Here is an 18,591-nt window from a genome sequence, read left to right as displayed (position 1 = left end):
GAAAAAATGACGTTTTCCATTGGTGCACCCAGGTTCGTCGTTGAGTACACCACCGCAGGCGCTCCTATCTGTGATGCAGCGCAAGGGTAACCGCAGCCATGGTCTCCGAGCTGATAGTTCATGCTGCTGCAAACGACGTCGAACTGTTCGTGCAGATTGTTGTTGTCTTGCAAACGTCCCCATCTGTTGACTCAGGGATCGTGGCTGCACGATCCTTTACAGCCATGCGGATAAGATGCCTCTCATCTCGACTGCTAGTGATACGTGGCCTTTGGGATCCAGCACGGCGTTCCGTATTACCCCCCCTGAACCCACCGGTTCCATATTCTGCTAACAGCCATTGGATCTCGACCAACGCGAGCAGCAATGTCGCGATTCGATAAACCGCAATCGCGATAGGCTGCAATCCGACCTTTACCAAAGTTGGAATCGTGATGGTACCCATGTCTCCTCCTTACACGAGGCATCACAACAACGTTTCACCAAGCAACGTCGACCAACTGCTGTTTGTGTATGAGAAATCGTTTGGAAACTTTCCTCATGTCAGCACGTTGTAGGTGTCGCCACCGGCGCCAACCTTGTGTGAATGCTCCGAAAAGCTAATCATTTGCATATGACAGCATCTTCTTGCTGTCGGTTAAATTTCGCGTCTGTAGCACGTTATCTTCGTGGTGTAGTAATTTTAATGGCCAATAGTGTACTTCATCTACGTCCTCCTTAAGTTTTGCAGAGCAGTTTATTTTTGCCTATCTTTCACCCACATACAAAGGTATCCACCTGGTGCAGTTTAATTACAGAATATTAGATAATTATATCTGTGTGTAAAGTAGATGTAACACTCTAATATATTACCGAGCGAGGTGGCGCAGTGGTAGCACACTGGACTCGCATTCGGGAGGACGACAGTTCAATCCTGTCTCCGGCCATCCTGATTTAGGTTTTCCGTGATTTCCCTAAATCGTTTCAGGCAAATGCCGGGATGGTTCCTTTGAAAGGGCACGGCCGATTTCCTTCCTAATCCTTCCCTAACCCGACCTTGCGCTCCGTCTCTAATGACCTCGTTGTCGACGGGACGTTAAACACTAACCACCACCACTCTAATTTATTGGAAGTTTCCTGAGGAGGTGTATTTCGTTCACGAAGAACGTGAATACTGAAATCTTTCTCTTGACGTGACTTGTTATTGTATTTGGTGAGATCTCTCAGGTTTTCTCGGGGTGCCTGATTAATGGTGTGCACCCGAGAGTTACCTCTAGTTGTTACTTCTATTTTATGTGTAATATATCGGCGAAGGACCCTGCATCTTGTTCACATGCTGCGAGTACACATAATAGCATACCTCGCAATAGGGAAGCAACAACAGGGTTGTTGTAATGGTGCTCTTATGAAGTTACACTCGTCAATGTCCTTGCTGCAATCAATCATGGAAATATGTTAGATCTTTGGCAGCCAAGTCTGTTCACATTTGTCGTTGTTCTCTCAGACATCGAATCAGTTGGTTTAAAGTAACAATGATCAACAGCCTACAAAGCACTGAAAGCAAAAGAGACTAAATGTTCAGCAACTTTGTACGTGGTAACTATCTCTCACAAAAGCTAAAATTTATTGATTTGGGCAAGGAAAAGCTGTTTCGGCACAAGTGAAAGCGAATAGTTGATCAGGATATTCAGAAATGTATTCTTAGCAGGAAAAATAGCTGAGGCCCCGATTGGCATACAAACAGTATCGGACAGCATCTTAAGAAACGGTGCTTGTTACAATACAGGCGAAAAGTGAACCGAATAGTCCGAATAGGCAGGCCAGAATAAAAAGGTCTCTGCTACCTGACCGGCAATCGACGTAGCCTCCAATAATAGCCGTAGCAAAAAAACTGTTGCGAAATTTTCCGTAGAACCGTAAGAAGTTTACGTCATATCTTAAGACAGCCCAAATTAGTGCCACTTACTACAGACAATGAGTTCAAAACAAATAAAACTAAAGTTAAATTGATCAATATTTTCTTAGGCTGTTTCTTCACAAAGGAGAATAAGGAATGTCGCCGTGGTGACATACCGCTGCAGACATGAGATACGTAGTAAGCAAACGTGTTGAAAAAAAAAAAACTCTGCAGTCACGTCCAGAGGGCAGCACGATGCCGAACTGCTATATCCTCTACTATATGGAGCCAATAGGGTGCGCTTTAGAGGGGCTTGGGATCGGTACAATGCTCAGCCAATCGTTGTCGGCTTTCCAGACGTTGGAGCCGCTAATTCTCATTCATGTAGCTCCTCAGGAAACATCAGGAGGCTTAGTGCACCCCATTTCTGTCCTCCCACCAAGGAGAATTCCGATGTGTATCGGGAATCGAAACTCGGTCTTCATGTCAGTTAGACGCGCAGCCCACTCGGCTATAGAGGTGAACAGTCAAACATACTGCTGTTCAAAAGCAGCGTAACAGCGTAAATTGCTGAAATTAAACAACACCTCGACGCCAGATTCTATGCAGAATTTGTGTATGCTATCGACTATAATTTACAAAAGATTTGTTAAGCAGAGAACTATTCTTTAATCTTGCAGAAAAGCGTTGGTAACACCCCTCCCCCCCTAAAAAAAAAAAAAAAAGGCAGCGAAACGTACACCCAGAATCACGACTCCACGTGACACACTTCTGACAGCCTCAGGTTTATAGAATAAAGTCAAAGTGGTTAACACGCCTCTTCGCTGCACGGGAAGAGCGATGGATTCGGAAAATATTGACCACATTGAACCCAACTTGCAATATTCACGCATTACAGCAGAAGAACGTTGGGTATTGGTAACCAGGACGATTCACTGTTTGTAGTATCGGAAAACTTCCGATTCTGTGTCACATTGGCTCATGTTAATATGTTCGGATTGGATATACAGCTAGGTTTTGCAACCGACTTAGAACGTCATGTTGGAAGAAATCACCCAATTATTTTGAATGGAAAGTGTTCTGCACAGAAGTGATATTGTGTGTACTCCAGGGAAGTATGAGAGGGTTGTTCATAGGATACAGTAACGAATTTGTCGGTAGCACCAGTCTCTGCAAAAGTTTTATCCTTTGAAAATTACATTTATTTTAATAAAATATTGCGTCTGGCAATTAGGTTATAACGCAGAGAAATGCTAAGTCAGTGTTTGCGTAACATTCGAGTAAGCTGACCTTGATGCGTGGCGAGGATTTAGGTTGAGCAGTAAACTTGTAGACCACGAAAATATTTAACAACACTAAACAGTCACTTTATTGATTCATGAAAATATTTAACACACACAGAACGATTGGATCCATGAACAAAGAGGGTAACATCTCATTACCAAATTTAGCATTTTACAACAGGAAGAACACTTCAAATTTAATTCGACAAATATACAGTTCCGACCCACTGTCTTGGCCTCTTGGAAAAGGAAGCCACAACTGAAACTGAGAAAAGGTAGACTGAAAGACGTAAAACATAAAATCTTAGGGCCAAGGAATCGGCCACAAATAACCTAAATAGTGAAATTCTAAGGATCCATTTTAACAACTGAGCAACAAGCTATTAAATAAAGAAATCTAGATAATAAAAACAAGGAACCTTAAAAGAACTAAGCAACAAGTAAAATTTAAGATTTTTTTTTAATTATAAAATTGAAGGCTTATGATCTTAGCTGTAGGTAATGAACTCTTTAAGAACGTTTATATAAAACTAACCTACTGGAAAACTTCATGAATTTAACTAAGCTAAACTTTACAGCGAACTCAATGACTCTGTGGCTGCTCCACAGCAGACAATTGATTTATAGCGAAGAGCTTGCGTACTTCCGATAGTGCACAACAGTTCACAATGAGGTGAACAAAATATTCGAGTTCCACAACTTACAGTTCGTGCTAAGATTAGTGTTCAACAACCTTATGCAAACAGCACCCTGCCAAACGACCCTTCCAGCGGTTTGGGTCAACAGTTTCCGCAAATGACCCCCTCACCCGCGGCCACTATTCTGCAGAGTTTACCATGTCATGCCTCGTCCCAAAACAACCAAGTACGTTCGACTTCCAACTAATGACTCAGCTCTACGAAGGTCCCACCGTGTACCGTAAGTCACAAGTGATGCCGGGCATGAGTAGACACAGGCTGCCCAGAGACGAGTGAGAATGAGGTTTGCCCCTTGCACCTACCAGACTCGGGCATCAACGTTACCACGGTTGCACCTGCGCTGTTTACGCACACTACATGCAGGTCCACAGACAAACATTGACTGGTGCCGAGAACGAGCCACAGTCGTGAGGCAGAACTTCACTGTTTCGCTTCCCGGGCCGACTAGGTGCGAGCTCCTCACCTCACCGTTAAAAGAAGCCTCGCCAGAATCCACGGCGGTGCTAAAGAGCGGCAGCTGCCAACTTTAGGCGAATGAGAGCACACATAAAATCGAATCGAGATATCGCATTCGAGATTGATCCAGCACCAAACTGTCTCAGACCTAATTGTCTTTTCTTTGGAACCGAACTTTTATTTTTTTCATATTTGATCTAATGGTTCATCATGGCTATGATACAGAGATCACAGTATAAGAGGTGGAATCTGAACTAAATTCCTGTGTGGGAGGCTCTCCGAAGAAACAACGACTGGCCAAGCTTTTTTCGTGAGCACATTGACAGAATTTGGCTCTACAGTTGATCACAGAACAAGTCCTGAACCCCCACCACCGGCACTAAGTCGTTCTTCCAATCAATCCTACTTCAGGTAGAAGAGCCTAGCATACAAGAAGAATTTCATTGGCAGTTGTAGAAACCCTCTGCTCTTTCCCCACTGCGATGGCCGTCACTTCCTGGCCCAACCTCGCTACCCCTCCCACTCGTAAATACTTGAAACCAATATCATCCTGCCTAATCTATTAAATGTAAAGTGACACCCTCACCTACCAAATCAGAACTCAGCTCATGAACTCCCTCGGCCGAAGATATCACCACGAAAAACAAAATTATGTATGCTGATTCCTACTTTCTCCGTCCGAACAGGCCTTGAAAGGCCCAACGGTACTGACCGACCACTGTGTCATCCTAAACCGATAGGCATACTGAATACAGACATGGAGGGCATGTGGTCAGCACACCACTCTCCGGGCGTTGTCAGTTTATTTGACTGGAATCCCTATTTCTAGCCAAGTAGCTGCTCAACTGGACTCACAAGAGCTGAGTGCACCCTGCTTGCCAACAGTGCTCGGAAGACCCTAATGGTCACCCTCCCAAGCGTTAGCTAGGCCCGACAGCGCTTAACTTCTGTGATCTAACGGGAACAGGTGTTTCAACTGCGTTAAGACCGTTGGCTTGGTATCCTAAACTACATTCCAAACATCTCTACAGTGTCCCATGGAGTCAAGGCATGTGTTGCTTTTATTGAGAACAATATTCCCAGCAATCTCTTGATGATATTTTAAGACAAGTGAGAAAGAGGCCTGCACTTGCGTTTCCCCCATTGCCCTTTTCTCAGACTCCACACTATACACCTAGCCATAGCAGAGATTTATTTTACGATATTTGACGTCGCTCACACTTTAAGAAGGAGAGTCTATAGTAAATATGAAGGAAGACGTCATCTACAGTTAATTGTCTCACTGGAATCACGATAAATCCCAACTGAAATTTGTTCCGAGAAAAAAAGAGTATTAATAAATTTCCGTTTTCTATTGGGACATAAATTTCACATAATTTATTTTTGTTACATCAGTAAAGTAGCCTTTTATCTACAAACGTACAACATGCTTCATGTGTAATTTTTGACATTTTTCATCTTTATCGTCACTTTTCAATCCCCTTGCATAAAAATAGGCAAATCTCATGTCTTATTTAATTTTTTATTCATCTGTCACAATCCGTGGAACAATACAAGCCTAAGTTATTTGGTCATGCAACGAATCAGAACATATTTTGCTTATCAGAAAATTTATCACCAAAAGAGCTTATCAGGTAATAAAACAGGAAAATTGTGAGAGAGTATGCGAATAAACAACATTTACTGCGAGGAGTTTCTATACTGAACAGAAGAAGTGCTCCACAAGGAAATCTTACAAAAAAAATGGCTCTGAGCACTATGGGACTCAACATCTGTGGTCATAAGTCCCCTAGAACTTAGAACTACTTAAACCTAACTAACCTAAGGACAGCACACACATCCATGCCCGAGGCAGGATTCGAACCTGCGACCGTAGCAGCCGCGCGGTTCCTGACTGAGCGCCTAGAACCGCTAGACCACCGCGGCCGGCGGAAATCTTACAACTTGCATTTGAATACTGGGGGCTCATCCCCCAATTCTTTCAGTCCTGCTGGAGTCCTACTCAAAATAAAACCTTCTGAATATTACACACCTTGTCTTACAACGCTCGAAGTGAACCGGTTTACGGTCTAGACTCCACTGAAGGACTCCATTGGAAGGAACACTTAGAAAATGTTCTGGGGAAGGCTAACCAAAAACTGCGTTTTATTGGCAGGACACTTAGAAAATGTAATAGATCTACGAAGGAGACTGCCTACACTACGCTTCTCCGTCCTCTTTCAGAGTGCTTCTGCGCGGTGTGGGATCCTTACCAGATACGACTGACGAAGTACATCAAAAATGTTCAAACAAGGGCAGCACGTTTTGTATCGTGAAATATGGGAGAGAGTGCCACAGAAATGATACAGGATTTGGGCTGGACATCATTAAAAGAAAGGTGTTTCTCGTAACGATGGAATCTTCTCACGAAATTCCAATAACCAACTTCCTACTCCGAATTCGAAAATATTTTGTTAACACCTACCTACATAGCGAGAAACGATCACCACGATAAAATAAGACCGACTTCTGTGGCCGAACAGTTCTAGGTGCTTCAGTCTGGTATCGCGTGACCGCTACGGTCGCCGGTTCGAATCCTGCTTCGGACATGGATGTGTGTGATGTCCTTAGGTTAGTCAGGTTTAAGTAGTTCTAGGTTCTAGGGGACTGATGACCTCAGATGTTAAGTCCCATAATGCTAAGAGTCATTTGAACCATTTTTGATAAAATAAGGGAAATCAGAGCTCGCACGGAAAGACATAGGTGTTCGTTCTTTCCGCTCGCTAGGAGAGATTGGAATAATAGAGAATCGTGAAGGTGGTTCGATGAACCCTCTGCCAGGCACTTAAATGTGATTTGCAGAGTATCCATGTAGATGTAGATGTAGAATGAATGTTTCAGTGTATTCTGAATGAGTCAGTACTGTTAACAACAAATCTCTTGATGTGCATATAGGGATGGCAGATTCAGAATTCCGGGACCTCTGAACGAACTGACACCGTTAATTAGACTGACCGCCCTTTTCTGGGCTAAGAATATTCTTAGTGATTGCACAGAATTGCCCCAAAAGATCAACTTAAAATCTTTTCTTAACAGTGCACGTCTATCATTTTATTACACAAAATGAAGTGTGAAGAATGAAAATCAGAAAAAAACTGCGTGTCTCTGAAACGTGTACCTAGGTCCATGACAGTTAATATCCTAAATGTTAAAGTGTTTTCAGTCCCCTATTTCTGCACAATTTCTGGTAGAAAGGTGGTTTCTGTTTCGTAATGGACAAAATAACAGCAGTGAGAATTTGAACGACTTTTTACATCTGAATTCAATCCACCCGAATATCGTTTCATGATGAAGGTCGAAAAGGATTACTCCTTTCCCTTCCACGATGTGGTAGTCAGGAGAGAGGTGGATGGTGCTATTTGTAGGAGGCCTACTCACACTGACTTGTATCTGCATGCTGACAGTTGTCACTATCCGGCTCAATGTGAAAGCGTACCTTGTACCTTGGTTCAAAGGGCCCTGTCATCTGTGAGTTCGTTAGCGGAGCTATCCCATGTCAAAGTCACCTTTAGTCAGAAGATTAATAGTGAAAGACAGGTTAGTGTGAGTTGTGCTACTGAAGAACTGTGCCCCGGGTGAATGATGATAATACCGAGATGGCACCTTTTTGCCTTACGCAGCATTTCGAACAGGATTGGTAGTATTTTGAGGAAATATGATTTCAAGTGTCTTTTTCGACTCTCATATAAGAGCGGGATGATCTTGATTTGCGTTAGGCGGGTGTTCAAAATGTTCAAATGTGTGTGAAATCTTATGGGACTTAACTGCTAAGGTCACCAGTCCCTAAGCTTACACACTATTTACCCTAAATTATCCTAAGGACAAACACACACACCCATGCCCGAGGGAGGACTCGAACCTCCGCCGGGATCAGCTGCACAGCCCATGACTGCAGCGCCTGAGACCGCTCGGCTAATCCCGCGCGGCTAGGCGGATGTCTGCAGTATTCCTTGCAGTTGCAACATGTCACATATGAATCAGACTATCAGGTCTGCTGTGGAACACCGGTGTACTGAGCATAAGCGGCACACACACTTACAACAGCCGAGCAAACCTGCCACTGCAGATCATTGTCTTGACATCGGTCATCCTGCCATTCTGGCATAAACTTCCAGCTACTGGGATAGTGATATTAAGGAAAACTGTTGAATTAAATTAGCAGGTAGTCTTATAAATAGAGATGGTGGTTTTTGTTCAAATTCTGCATGGAATCCTGCTCTCATTTGTGAAAAAACAGAGGGACAGAGTTTATGTTATCTCACCTGTCGATTATTAATTTCACTATCGATAACTTCTGACGTCAGTCATCTTTGGTTTGTGGTGGCGTTAGTGTTTACAGTGTGTGTTGGTTGGTTGATTTGGGGGAGGGAACCAAAAACGAGGTCAACGGTCACATCAGATGAGGGAAGTATGGAGAAGGAAATCCGCCGGGCCCTTTCAAAGGAACCATCCCGGTATTTGCCTGAAGCGATTTAGGGAAATTAAGCAAAACCTAAACAAGGACGGCCGGACGCGGGTTTGAACCGTCGTCGTCCAGAATGTGGGTCCAGTGTGGCAACAGTCAGTCTGTATAAGGAAATTGTGTTCTCCTTTGTAACTTTGCTACTGTTATATCACAGTCAGCGACACAGAAAAGGAAATTGTACTTTGACACGAGTAAGGTACGTTCAATTTTCTCTAAGTATTAAATCATTACGCTACCAAGTGTATTTTCCTTTCCTGTGCTACAAAGCAAATAAATTGAACCTCAACAATCACCTAGTTGTACGAGCTCATAAGGGCACAAGAAACGAATTTTTTGACGCAAGACATTAATGTTCAATATCCCCCATGAAATGTCTGAAGCTGGCCCTTGTAGTTGCTGAGTTAACAGTGCGTACGATTTATTTTCTTTTACTGTGCTACACCGCACGTAGACTAGCAGTTCACAGAGCTCTAAAAAAATACATTACGAAAACCAATACACAAATTCACTGATATCAGTCATTTTCCACCGACTGAAAAATGTATTTCAAACCAGAGGGATATACTTAGAAATATAGGTGGTGGTGATGATGTAAAGCCCATTTATTTGTTTCTTTTGTAGCAGTAGATTCCTTTTGTCTAGCTGTCTGTTAGTGGTTTTTTATCTGTGAGTAATGGCAGGCGCTAGTGGAACTTTAAGGCATGACTGTCAAGTGGGTCGTTATCCAAATGACCCTTTCAGTGCTAAAGCGTCCCAATTATAGCCAACTCGCGCGGAGACCTTGTTCCCTATCTCCGCCGACTGCGACTCATAACCTGTCCAGGTTGCGTCAGCAAGGAAAAGAGGTCTGATTTATCAGCTGTCCTTGAATGTTGCACTTGCTGTTCTGTGCACGTGGCGCCCGCGGGAAGTCCAGTGGCCGTCATTCTAAGACAGGAAAAAAGTACTTCTAGCCAGTTTATTCTTGCTTTTATTTTCCTATTGCTCATCTGAACCTGTTATTCCTCAATATTTTCTTCGTCGATCTTCCAGAACCATTGCGATGTATATACTAATTATGTTGTATATAGAGCAATCTCGACGCTGAAAAACTGTAGCAAAATACAGGACACCTACAGATAACGGAAGCTTGGTGCAGGGACTGGCATTTGACATTCGTATGATTGCATCATTTCCTGTAAATGGGAACAGTCACATCCATTGAATATCTGGGAATACCCGTAAGGAGCGATTTAAAGTGAAACGATAACATGCAATTAATCGCAGGAAAGGCAAATGGCAGGTTGAGGTTCTTTGGAAGACGCCTCAGGAAGCTATGTCTACCCATTGAAGTTGTAGCTTACAAAGCCCTCGCTCGACCAACATTTGAGTACTTCTCGTCACTCTGGAATCCTTATCACTTAGGATTTACCGAGAAAATTCAGAAAATCGAAAGCAGAGTAGTGCGTTTCGCCATAGGTTCGTTTAGGAAGTGTGGAAGCGTCACGTTGTGTTTAACAGCATTGTGTGGTTTAGTAATAAAATTTGGAGAGTCAACACTCCTAGAAGAGTCGACGAATATATTGCTCCTTCTAACGTGTACCTCACGAAAAAGCAGGATGACAAAAGTAGCGAGATTGGAGGTTCGAGCTCACACGGAGGCCTGCAAACAATCATTCTTCCCGCTCACAATTCGTAACTGAAACAGGAAGTAGGGAATTTGCAGTGGTACAGGCCACTCTCCATAAGTTGTGAGACTTGAGTTTCTCCCGGTGAAAACAGTGTGCAAATAGCTTACGGGAATGTAGCCGGGTGACGTGTCGGAAAGCGCCGATATTTCGGCAGGTGCTCAACCCCGTCATTTTCAAAGCAAAACTGCAGCAAGTAAGTGCTGTGCAATGAAATTTAATACCTCGTAGAGAAATTCGAGAGGATAGCACACACACGATGTAAACACCAGCACCACCAAAAAACTTGAAATGACAAACGTCAGAAGTTATCTAATGGAAATTAATAACCAACGTGTGAAGTAGCTTCAACGCTGTCCCTCTGTTTTTTTGACAAGCGAGAGAGGAGGATTTAAGCAAAAACCTGCACCTTTATTTACAAGGTGACTTAATAATTTAATTTCAACTGCTTCCTTAGTAACACTATCTCAATAGCTGGAAGAGCAGGCCAGAATCTGCGAGTTGTTATATTCCACAGGATGACCGGTCCCCAGACAATTTACTGCAATGGCAGAGTTGCTCTGTTATTGCAAGTGTCTGTAACGCTTATATTCAATACACCGGTGCTTCATGGTTCTGACAGGTAGACCAACAGGCTATATGACATGCCACAACTGTAAGGAATACGGTAGACGCTGACCTTACGAAAACCAACTTCCGTGATGGCCCTTTTTAGAGATGTCCATTCCTCTTCAACCGTACTGCCTACTGCGCTATTCCTTATTGCTGTATCTATAGCGTTAGAAAACTTCAAACGTATCTCGTCATTCCTTAGTACTTCCGTATCCCACTTCTTTGCGCATTGATTCTTCCTGACTAATGTCTTGAACTTCAGCCTACTCTTCATCACTACTATATTGTGATCTGAGTCTATATCTGCTCCTGGGTGCGTCTTACAATCCTGTATCTGATTTCGGAATCTCTGTCTGACGATGATGTAATCTAATTGAAATCTTCCCGTATCTCCCGGCCTTTTTCAAGTATACCTCCTCCTCTTGTGATTCTTGAACAGGGTATTCGCTATTACTAGCTGAAACTTGTTACAGAACTCAATTAGTCTTTCTCCTCTTTCATTCCTTGTCCCAAGCCCATATTCTCCTGTAACCTTTTCTTCTACTCCTTCCCCTACAAGTGCATTCCAGTTGCCCATGACTATTAGATTTTCGTCCCCCTTTACATACTGCATTACCCTTTCAATATCCTCATACACTTTCTCTATCTGTTCATCTTCAACTTGCGACGTCGGCATGTATACCTGAACTATCGTTGTCGGTGTTGGTCTGCTGTAGATTCTGATTAGAACAACCCGGTCACTGAACTGTTCACAGTAACACACCCTCTGCCCTACCTTCCTATTCATAACGAATCCTACACCTGCTATACCCTAAAAATCATCAATAATCGTTGTGGAAGAATAGTAACGACCAAGTTATTTGCCAATCATATCCTAGGAATCTCAGTTTTATCCGTTGCTGTCAGTGTTTGTTACTTTCGTAAAATAAAGATAACCACCTTCAGTCACAGTCGTGATTTTATTTTAAAACACGACGCAATTCGAGCCCTGGGGCTCATCCTCAGGTACTTTAACAGTCTACATCAATTTTCTTTCCAAATTTAGGTTAATTATGGTCCCGGTAAGATAACATTGGTATATTACAACATGGGACACTGTGAATATAAGATTATAAAATTATGAAATATCGAAAAATAACGTACTGTTTTCAGCAGGGTATACATGGTTTGGAAGTACAGTATAAGAAAATATAATTATGTACATGTATATACGCTTTCGATTATACAGCACAATTATTAACAAAACTTAGAACAACTCAAAGTTAAACATGCAGAATTTCTACAAACATACATATTTTATTATTTCAGAGAATATACGAAAGATGTTATATTATTAATTATACATAGATATCATTTATAAGATTAATATTTGTGAATATGTAAAATGTAACTGCACGTTAGCAAATTATAGCACTGCTAAACATTTTATTTATTTAGGAAAGATAAACTTTTAAAATAACTGGAAAAACTGTGGCTGCTAGTTATGTTTGATTGTCGACGTCTCAGCTGACTTGCATATCACATGAGTAGTGTTTCCATTTGTTTTCCTACGAAGACTAGAAATTATTCTCACATGTAGCTGGGTACTTACCCGTTGAAATATTGCAACTGAAACTGATTGAAGAAAAGTTAGTACTTCGTATTCTAAACTTATATGATGTAACAGCTGCTTTTCACATTGCTCTCAAAACATAAGAGTCGATATACTGGAAGGTTATAACTAAACTTTTCCTATTTAACACGTTATAACACGGAAACTAATTACCGTTTGAGGACCAAACTTGGTAGCATTAACTTTAAGGACATGGAGAAGAAAAATAACGCAGAATCACTTCAGTTGAAACACTTTTAATGTGCTGCTACGGTACATCATACCATTACATACCGGTACCCTTACTGCTACAAAAGGGGCTCAATATGGCACCCATATGTGTACAGAAGAGTATGAAAGCGCAAGATTGCATTCTGCACAGCAGAACGATGCCTGTTAGTAAGTATACTGGCTACCTCTCTTGATATGCTGCCCTTCAGGAAGCCCCAAAACCAGAAATCATAGGCAGTGAGATCAGGTGTCGTGCCACCCAAGAATTTCGAAACGATCGGCTGATAATTCGATAGTTTCCAAATGTGTTTCGGAGAAGCAGATGAACTTCACGAGCGACGTACGGTGGGGGGCCCATCTTGCAAAAAAACTGTTGAGTTTAATGCGTCTGCTTCCCATAGGTTGGGTAAAACATACCCTGCGAAGCATACCGCAGTAACGCTGGCCAGACATAATGAACGCCTTTGGTCCTTGAGCGCCAACCTGTTCAAAAAAGAATGGGCCAGTGATTAACGTAGCCGTGAAGCCACACCATACGGTGACACGTTCACCATACAGAGGAACTTCATGCATAGTGACTGGAGGTGAAGTTCCCCACACTCGGCAGTTCTGTTTGTTCACCTCACCCTTCGTCCTATGGGCCCGGGTTCAAAAATGTTTCAAATGGCTCTGAGCACTATGGCACTTAACATCTGAGGTCATCAGTCCACTAGAACTTAGAACTACTTAAACCTAACTAACCTAAGGACATCACACACATCCATGCCGGAGGCAGGATTCGAACCTGCTACCGTAGCAGTCGCGCGGTTCCGGACTGAAGCGCCTAGAACCGCTCGGCCACTACGGCCGGCGGCCCGGGTTCGATTCCCGGCTAGGTCGGAGGTTTTCTCCGCTCTGGGACTGGGTGTTGTGCTGTCTTCATCATCTTTTCACCCCCATCCGGGGCGCAGGTCGCCCAATGTGGCTTCCAATGTAATAACACCTCACCAAGGCGGCCGGACCTGCCCCGCAAGGCGCCTCCGGGCCAAAGACGCCAAACGCTCATTTCCATTACCTCACCCTTCAGCGACCAAAGAGCTTCGTCTGTCCACAGGATGGTTCACGGCGAGCCCTCTTCAATCCTTGCGAGAAAGTGGAGAGTGAAGTCAACATATCGTTGTGCGTCCTGCGGTACAAGCTGCTGTACGATATCGATCTTGTACGGATACCATTTGAGAATAGTCTGAAGCTCCTTCCGTACAGTGGAGCACCGGATGTTCAGCTATCGTGATATAGCACGCGCACTGCCTGACGGTTGGGAGTTATGCGCAGCATTGTCTGCCATAGCAACAGCGATTTTATCAACCACCTGTGGTGCAGCCGGTAGTCGGCCTGTTGCCGGAGCGACGTCCTGTTCTCCTGTGTTGATTCGAGCTTTGTCATCTTGCGCAGCACAGCAGGGGGAGAAAAAGGACCCTCCCCTAATAGTTTCAAGTGCAGCTGCAGCATTATTGTTGTTTTGATAATAGAGCTTCATCAACAATGCCGTGTTCCTTTTGTCCATGCTCATGTTGACACGTCAGCAAGTGCACTGTTCCTGTTCGGGTGGGTGAGACTGTGAATCACGATGATTTATCACGTATCACGGCACCTGGTGGCCATAGTTGGAATTGAGTGGCGACGCTGTGACGCGTGGAAATCATGCACCCCCATATTCTGGACATTAATGCTACGAAGTCTGGTGCTCGTACGGTAATTAGTTTCCGTGTTATAACATGTTAAATAGTGAAAGTTTAATTATAGCCACCAGGTAACTTGTTTATCCATTGCCGTTCCAAACCAGAATGCCACGGCAGTCCAAAAATTTTCGATACTGCATCAATGAAAAATGGAGGGGAAGTTAAGATGGTGATTTTAATGGTTCAAGTGTTCTATATAGCCTCGCCTCAACTGATTACAATGCACAAGTCGTTTATTAAACCATATAAAATTATCATAAATGTCATTCTTTGGAATGCTCAGCTCACGTTTAACATAGGTTCGAATGGCATTAACGTCGTCAAAGCGTTGACCCTTCATGTCAGTTACTGTACTTTCTCATTTTCCGTAGTTTGTGCTGGTAATACTAGGTCTCCTCACCCTTCATGATGTCTCCCAGGGAAAAACCTGTCCGTGTTTCGTTTTCAGTCATGTCGTGGTCCGTGCCTACGAGTCGTCGTTTCTGTTCGGGAGTTAAGATGTGCTGTACAGACTTTGCACACCCTTTCCTATCCTTCAAAAGATTCTAATGAGTATCTTGAACACTTGATTTAGAGACGTTCCTCCGTTGCAGTTTGTGACCCAAAAACACACTGCGCCAGCAATCCACTACTTAACACAACCTGTTCACAGCTGACTGATCGAATGCACATCTATTGTTGAGAGCTGTTAGTTCAAGCTACCACCCTAGTTAATGCGTTGACGTCGCTTAAACGCAAGGAATATAATCAGTCTCCGAACTTTTTGGATGCCTGACATGCACTGAGTTTGGCAAGCTGTTCCAACGTGTGGGCTTCCAGATCACAGTCGCTGTGCCAGCACCTGACTTCTACACGGCCATCACCGTACAGCAGGCTGAAGTAGGACTCGTCCGAAAACACTACGTTTTGCCACTTCACAAGACAGCGACGGCGATACTGAAACGTTCGTGATTTCTCCACAGTGGAAACCGACCCAACGGGATGTGTTCCACCAGACCTGCCCGCGGCAGATTCTAGCTGTGGACGATTGTCAGGTCTATGTGTCAAAGTGCTTCTAATTGACAACATGAATGAAACTGTTTGGCTCCTAACGGCCATAAGTACAATAAGTCAGTGATCCTGTCGAGTAGTTAAATAGCATGATCCACTAATTGTTCAGTACCATGTACTGAGGCATTCTGGACTTCTATTCCCCAGTTGGGCCATCCAGATTTAGATTTTCTGTGCTTTCCGTATATACTTTCATGCGAATACTGGGATACTTCCTTTGGCGTTAGTACAGTTACTTTCCTTCCCCAGTCAGAGCTCGAGCTCCATCTCAGATAACCTCATCATCGTTGGGACTTAAGCACCAATTTTCCTTGCTTGACTATGTATGTCCCTCTTCTAAACACCGGCCCAATACACGCATCACTGTTTCAGCAACGTGCCCTGTACAAGCCATCACAGTATGACACTCTGTTCCACTGACCCGTTTATTCAGCTCTGTTTGAACCGTCACATCTGCTGATATTGTACCCTTTGCATTCAGAACTATTTGTTTTCTGCCATTTAGTCGAGCTCCAATTAGTAGATACCCAAATCAACAACTCTTATGAATATACAAGGACTTTCTGGAAGCCAGCCGGGGTGGGCGAGCGGTTCTAGGCGCTACAGTCTGGAATCGCGTGACCGCTAGGGTCGCAGGTTCGAATCCTGCCTCGGGCATGGATGTGTGTGATGTCCTTAGGTTAGTCAGGTCTAGGTGGTTCTAAGTTCTAGGGGACTGATTACCTCAGAAGTTAAGTCCCTTAGTGCTCAGAGCCATTTTTGAGCTTTCTGGAATGTAACTTCCGCCCTAACACAAAATGGAAACCACTGTGAAAATCCGATGAAGCTTTGCAGAAGTGTGTTGGGCAGTGTCTCTAGTATGCCCGTCGATCGTGTCGCGTCGCTCTTTTCAGTTCTCAGTGCACAAAAATGATCATGCAAAGATGTCTAGGAAATAGCGCCTGCCGCCAGGTATGAGGGCCTGGTCAGAGATTTCGCCTGATGTCATGCAGCACACATAACACAACTGTCATGCGGTTCCTTCTTCATGACAACTTTCGGCCACACTCTGCAGCGGAAGTGAAGTTGCTCTTGCAACGTTTTAAGTAGGAAGTGTTTGATCACTCACAAATAGGCTGTAATTAGAAGGCCCCTAGTTTCATCTCTGCTCACATGAAGCGCTGGCTTTGAAGGCAATATTTTGGTATAGTCAACGAGCTGTAGACCAGCGTAGAGTATTGGCGGAAAGCACAGGCGGTTGCCTTCTATGACGAGGGGATTGGAAAGTTGGTGCAACGGTACGACAGGTGTCTAAGTCGGAGTGCTGTCTACGAAGTGAAGTGGCTGGAAGGTGTTGCTAACTGTTGTAAATAAAACATTTTTTATTTTCACAGTGGCTTCCATTTGGCGAACGATCGGAACTTTCTTTTCCAATAGCCTTTGTATTACCGTTATTGATGTCGATTTATCAACGTCGTTTTATCAGGACCAGGAACTCGTTTGATTTCTAAGTGATATTGTTGGGAAATGTGACAGCACCAGAGAAGCAGTTCGAAATGGTTCAAATGGCTCTGAGCACTATGGGACTTAACATCTGAAGTCATCAGCCCCCTAGAACTTAGAACTACTTAAACCTACCTAACCGAACTCATCATGTCCGAGGCAGGATTCGAACCTGCGAACATAGCGGTCGCGCGGTTCCAGACTGAAGCGCCTAGAACCGCTCGGCCACACCGTCCGTCTGAAGCAGTTCTGACTTTTCAAGTACTAAAGGAAGTAAGACTTAAGAGAAGATCAAGATTCGTTCGTAGGATTTGTCGTCCTGGAAATAAGCGTACGACAATGTCAAATGGTACAAGACATTCGTAATTTGAGAGAATGGAAGTAAACTATATTATGCAATATACAGTATGCACAAGAACCAAAGGGTACATTAAGACTGGAAGACCAAGATCGAAGAGCTCGGATTATAAAGAATGTAAGACAAGGATGCAGTCTTTCGCCCCTACTCTTCAAACTGTACATCGAAATAGCAATGACGGAAAACATTTGCGTGCATTTAAAATTCAGGGTGAGAGAATACGAATGATAAGATTCGCTGATGACGTTACTGTACTCTATGAAACTAAGGAAGAATCTCAGGACGTATTGAACGGAATGAATAGTTTAATGAGTACAGAATACAGACTGAGAGTAAATCGAAGACAGACGAATGTAATGAGGAGTAACAGATATGAGATAAAAACTGCGGACCATTTCTGGTAGACGAGGTTAATGTGTTGTGCTGACTTGGAAGCAGAACTACACACTACAGACGAAGCACATAGGACATAAAAAGCAAATTCGACCAGGCAAAAGGGACATTCCTGAGAATAATAAGTCTACTAGCATCAGACATAGGCCTAAATTTGACAAAGAAATTTCTGAGAATGTACGTTTGGAGAATAGCATTGTACGGTAGTAAATGATAGACTGTAGCAACAATGGAACAGAAGAAAATCGAAGCGTTTGAGATGTGATAGTGTAGAAGGATGTTGAAAATTTGATGAACAGATTAGTTAAGGAATGAAGAAGTTCTTCCAGAATTGGCGAAAAAAGAAACACATGGAGAACACTGACAAGAAGAAGGTACAGGAAGGTAGGGCATTTCTTAAGACATTTGGTACTACAGGGAGCTGTAGAGGGTAAAAACGCTACAGGAAGACAAAGACTGGAATACTTCCAACAAATAATTGAGGACGTAGAGTACAAGTACTGGAGAGGAATTCGAGGAAAAAACATCAAACTAGCCACTACGTTGAAGACTCAAAATATAAATAAATAAACTACGCCAATTTTATGAATGGTTCTGGGCAGCATAATAAAAACCTGAGTCCCTCACAAATTCCAGGTGCTATTAGTATGCGGATCATGTTTATAATATGTT

General features: G+C 43.3%; 1 protein-coding gene across 3 annotated transcripts in view; it reads left to right on the top strand.

Moving 5' to 3' along the window:
- The window catches only part of LOC124612540 (adhesive plaque matrix protein-like), a 30,886-nt gene that overhangs the window by 7,847 nt on the left and 4,448 nt on the right, over positions 1–18,591 (top strand). The window contains exons 1-2 of one of the 3 annotated variants that reach the window (XM_047140810.1): positions 655–659; positions 7,209–7,214. The exons of the other annotated variants lie outside the window; for them this stretch is intronic. Of the exons in view, the coding sequence (XP_046996766.1) occupies position 7,214 (1 nt within the window). The 5' untranslated portion in view covers positions 655–659; positions 7,209–7,213. Of the gene's footprint in view, positions 1–654; positions 660–7,208; positions 7,215–18,591 lie in introns of those variants that run through there. 3 annotated transcript variants of the gene reach the window in all.

The sequence above is a fragment of the Schistocerca americana genome, chromosome 4, assembly GCF_021461395.2.
Source record: "Schistocerca americana isolate TAMUIC-IGC-003095 chromosome 4, iqSchAmer2.1, whole genome shotgun sequence".
In the NCBI taxonomy this organism is placed as follows: Eukaryota; Metazoa; Arthropoda; class Insecta; order Orthoptera; family Acrididae; genus Schistocerca; species Schistocerca americana.
Note: the sequence above shows the minus strand (reverse complement) of the source record. Positions and strands in the feature narration are given on the sequence as shown.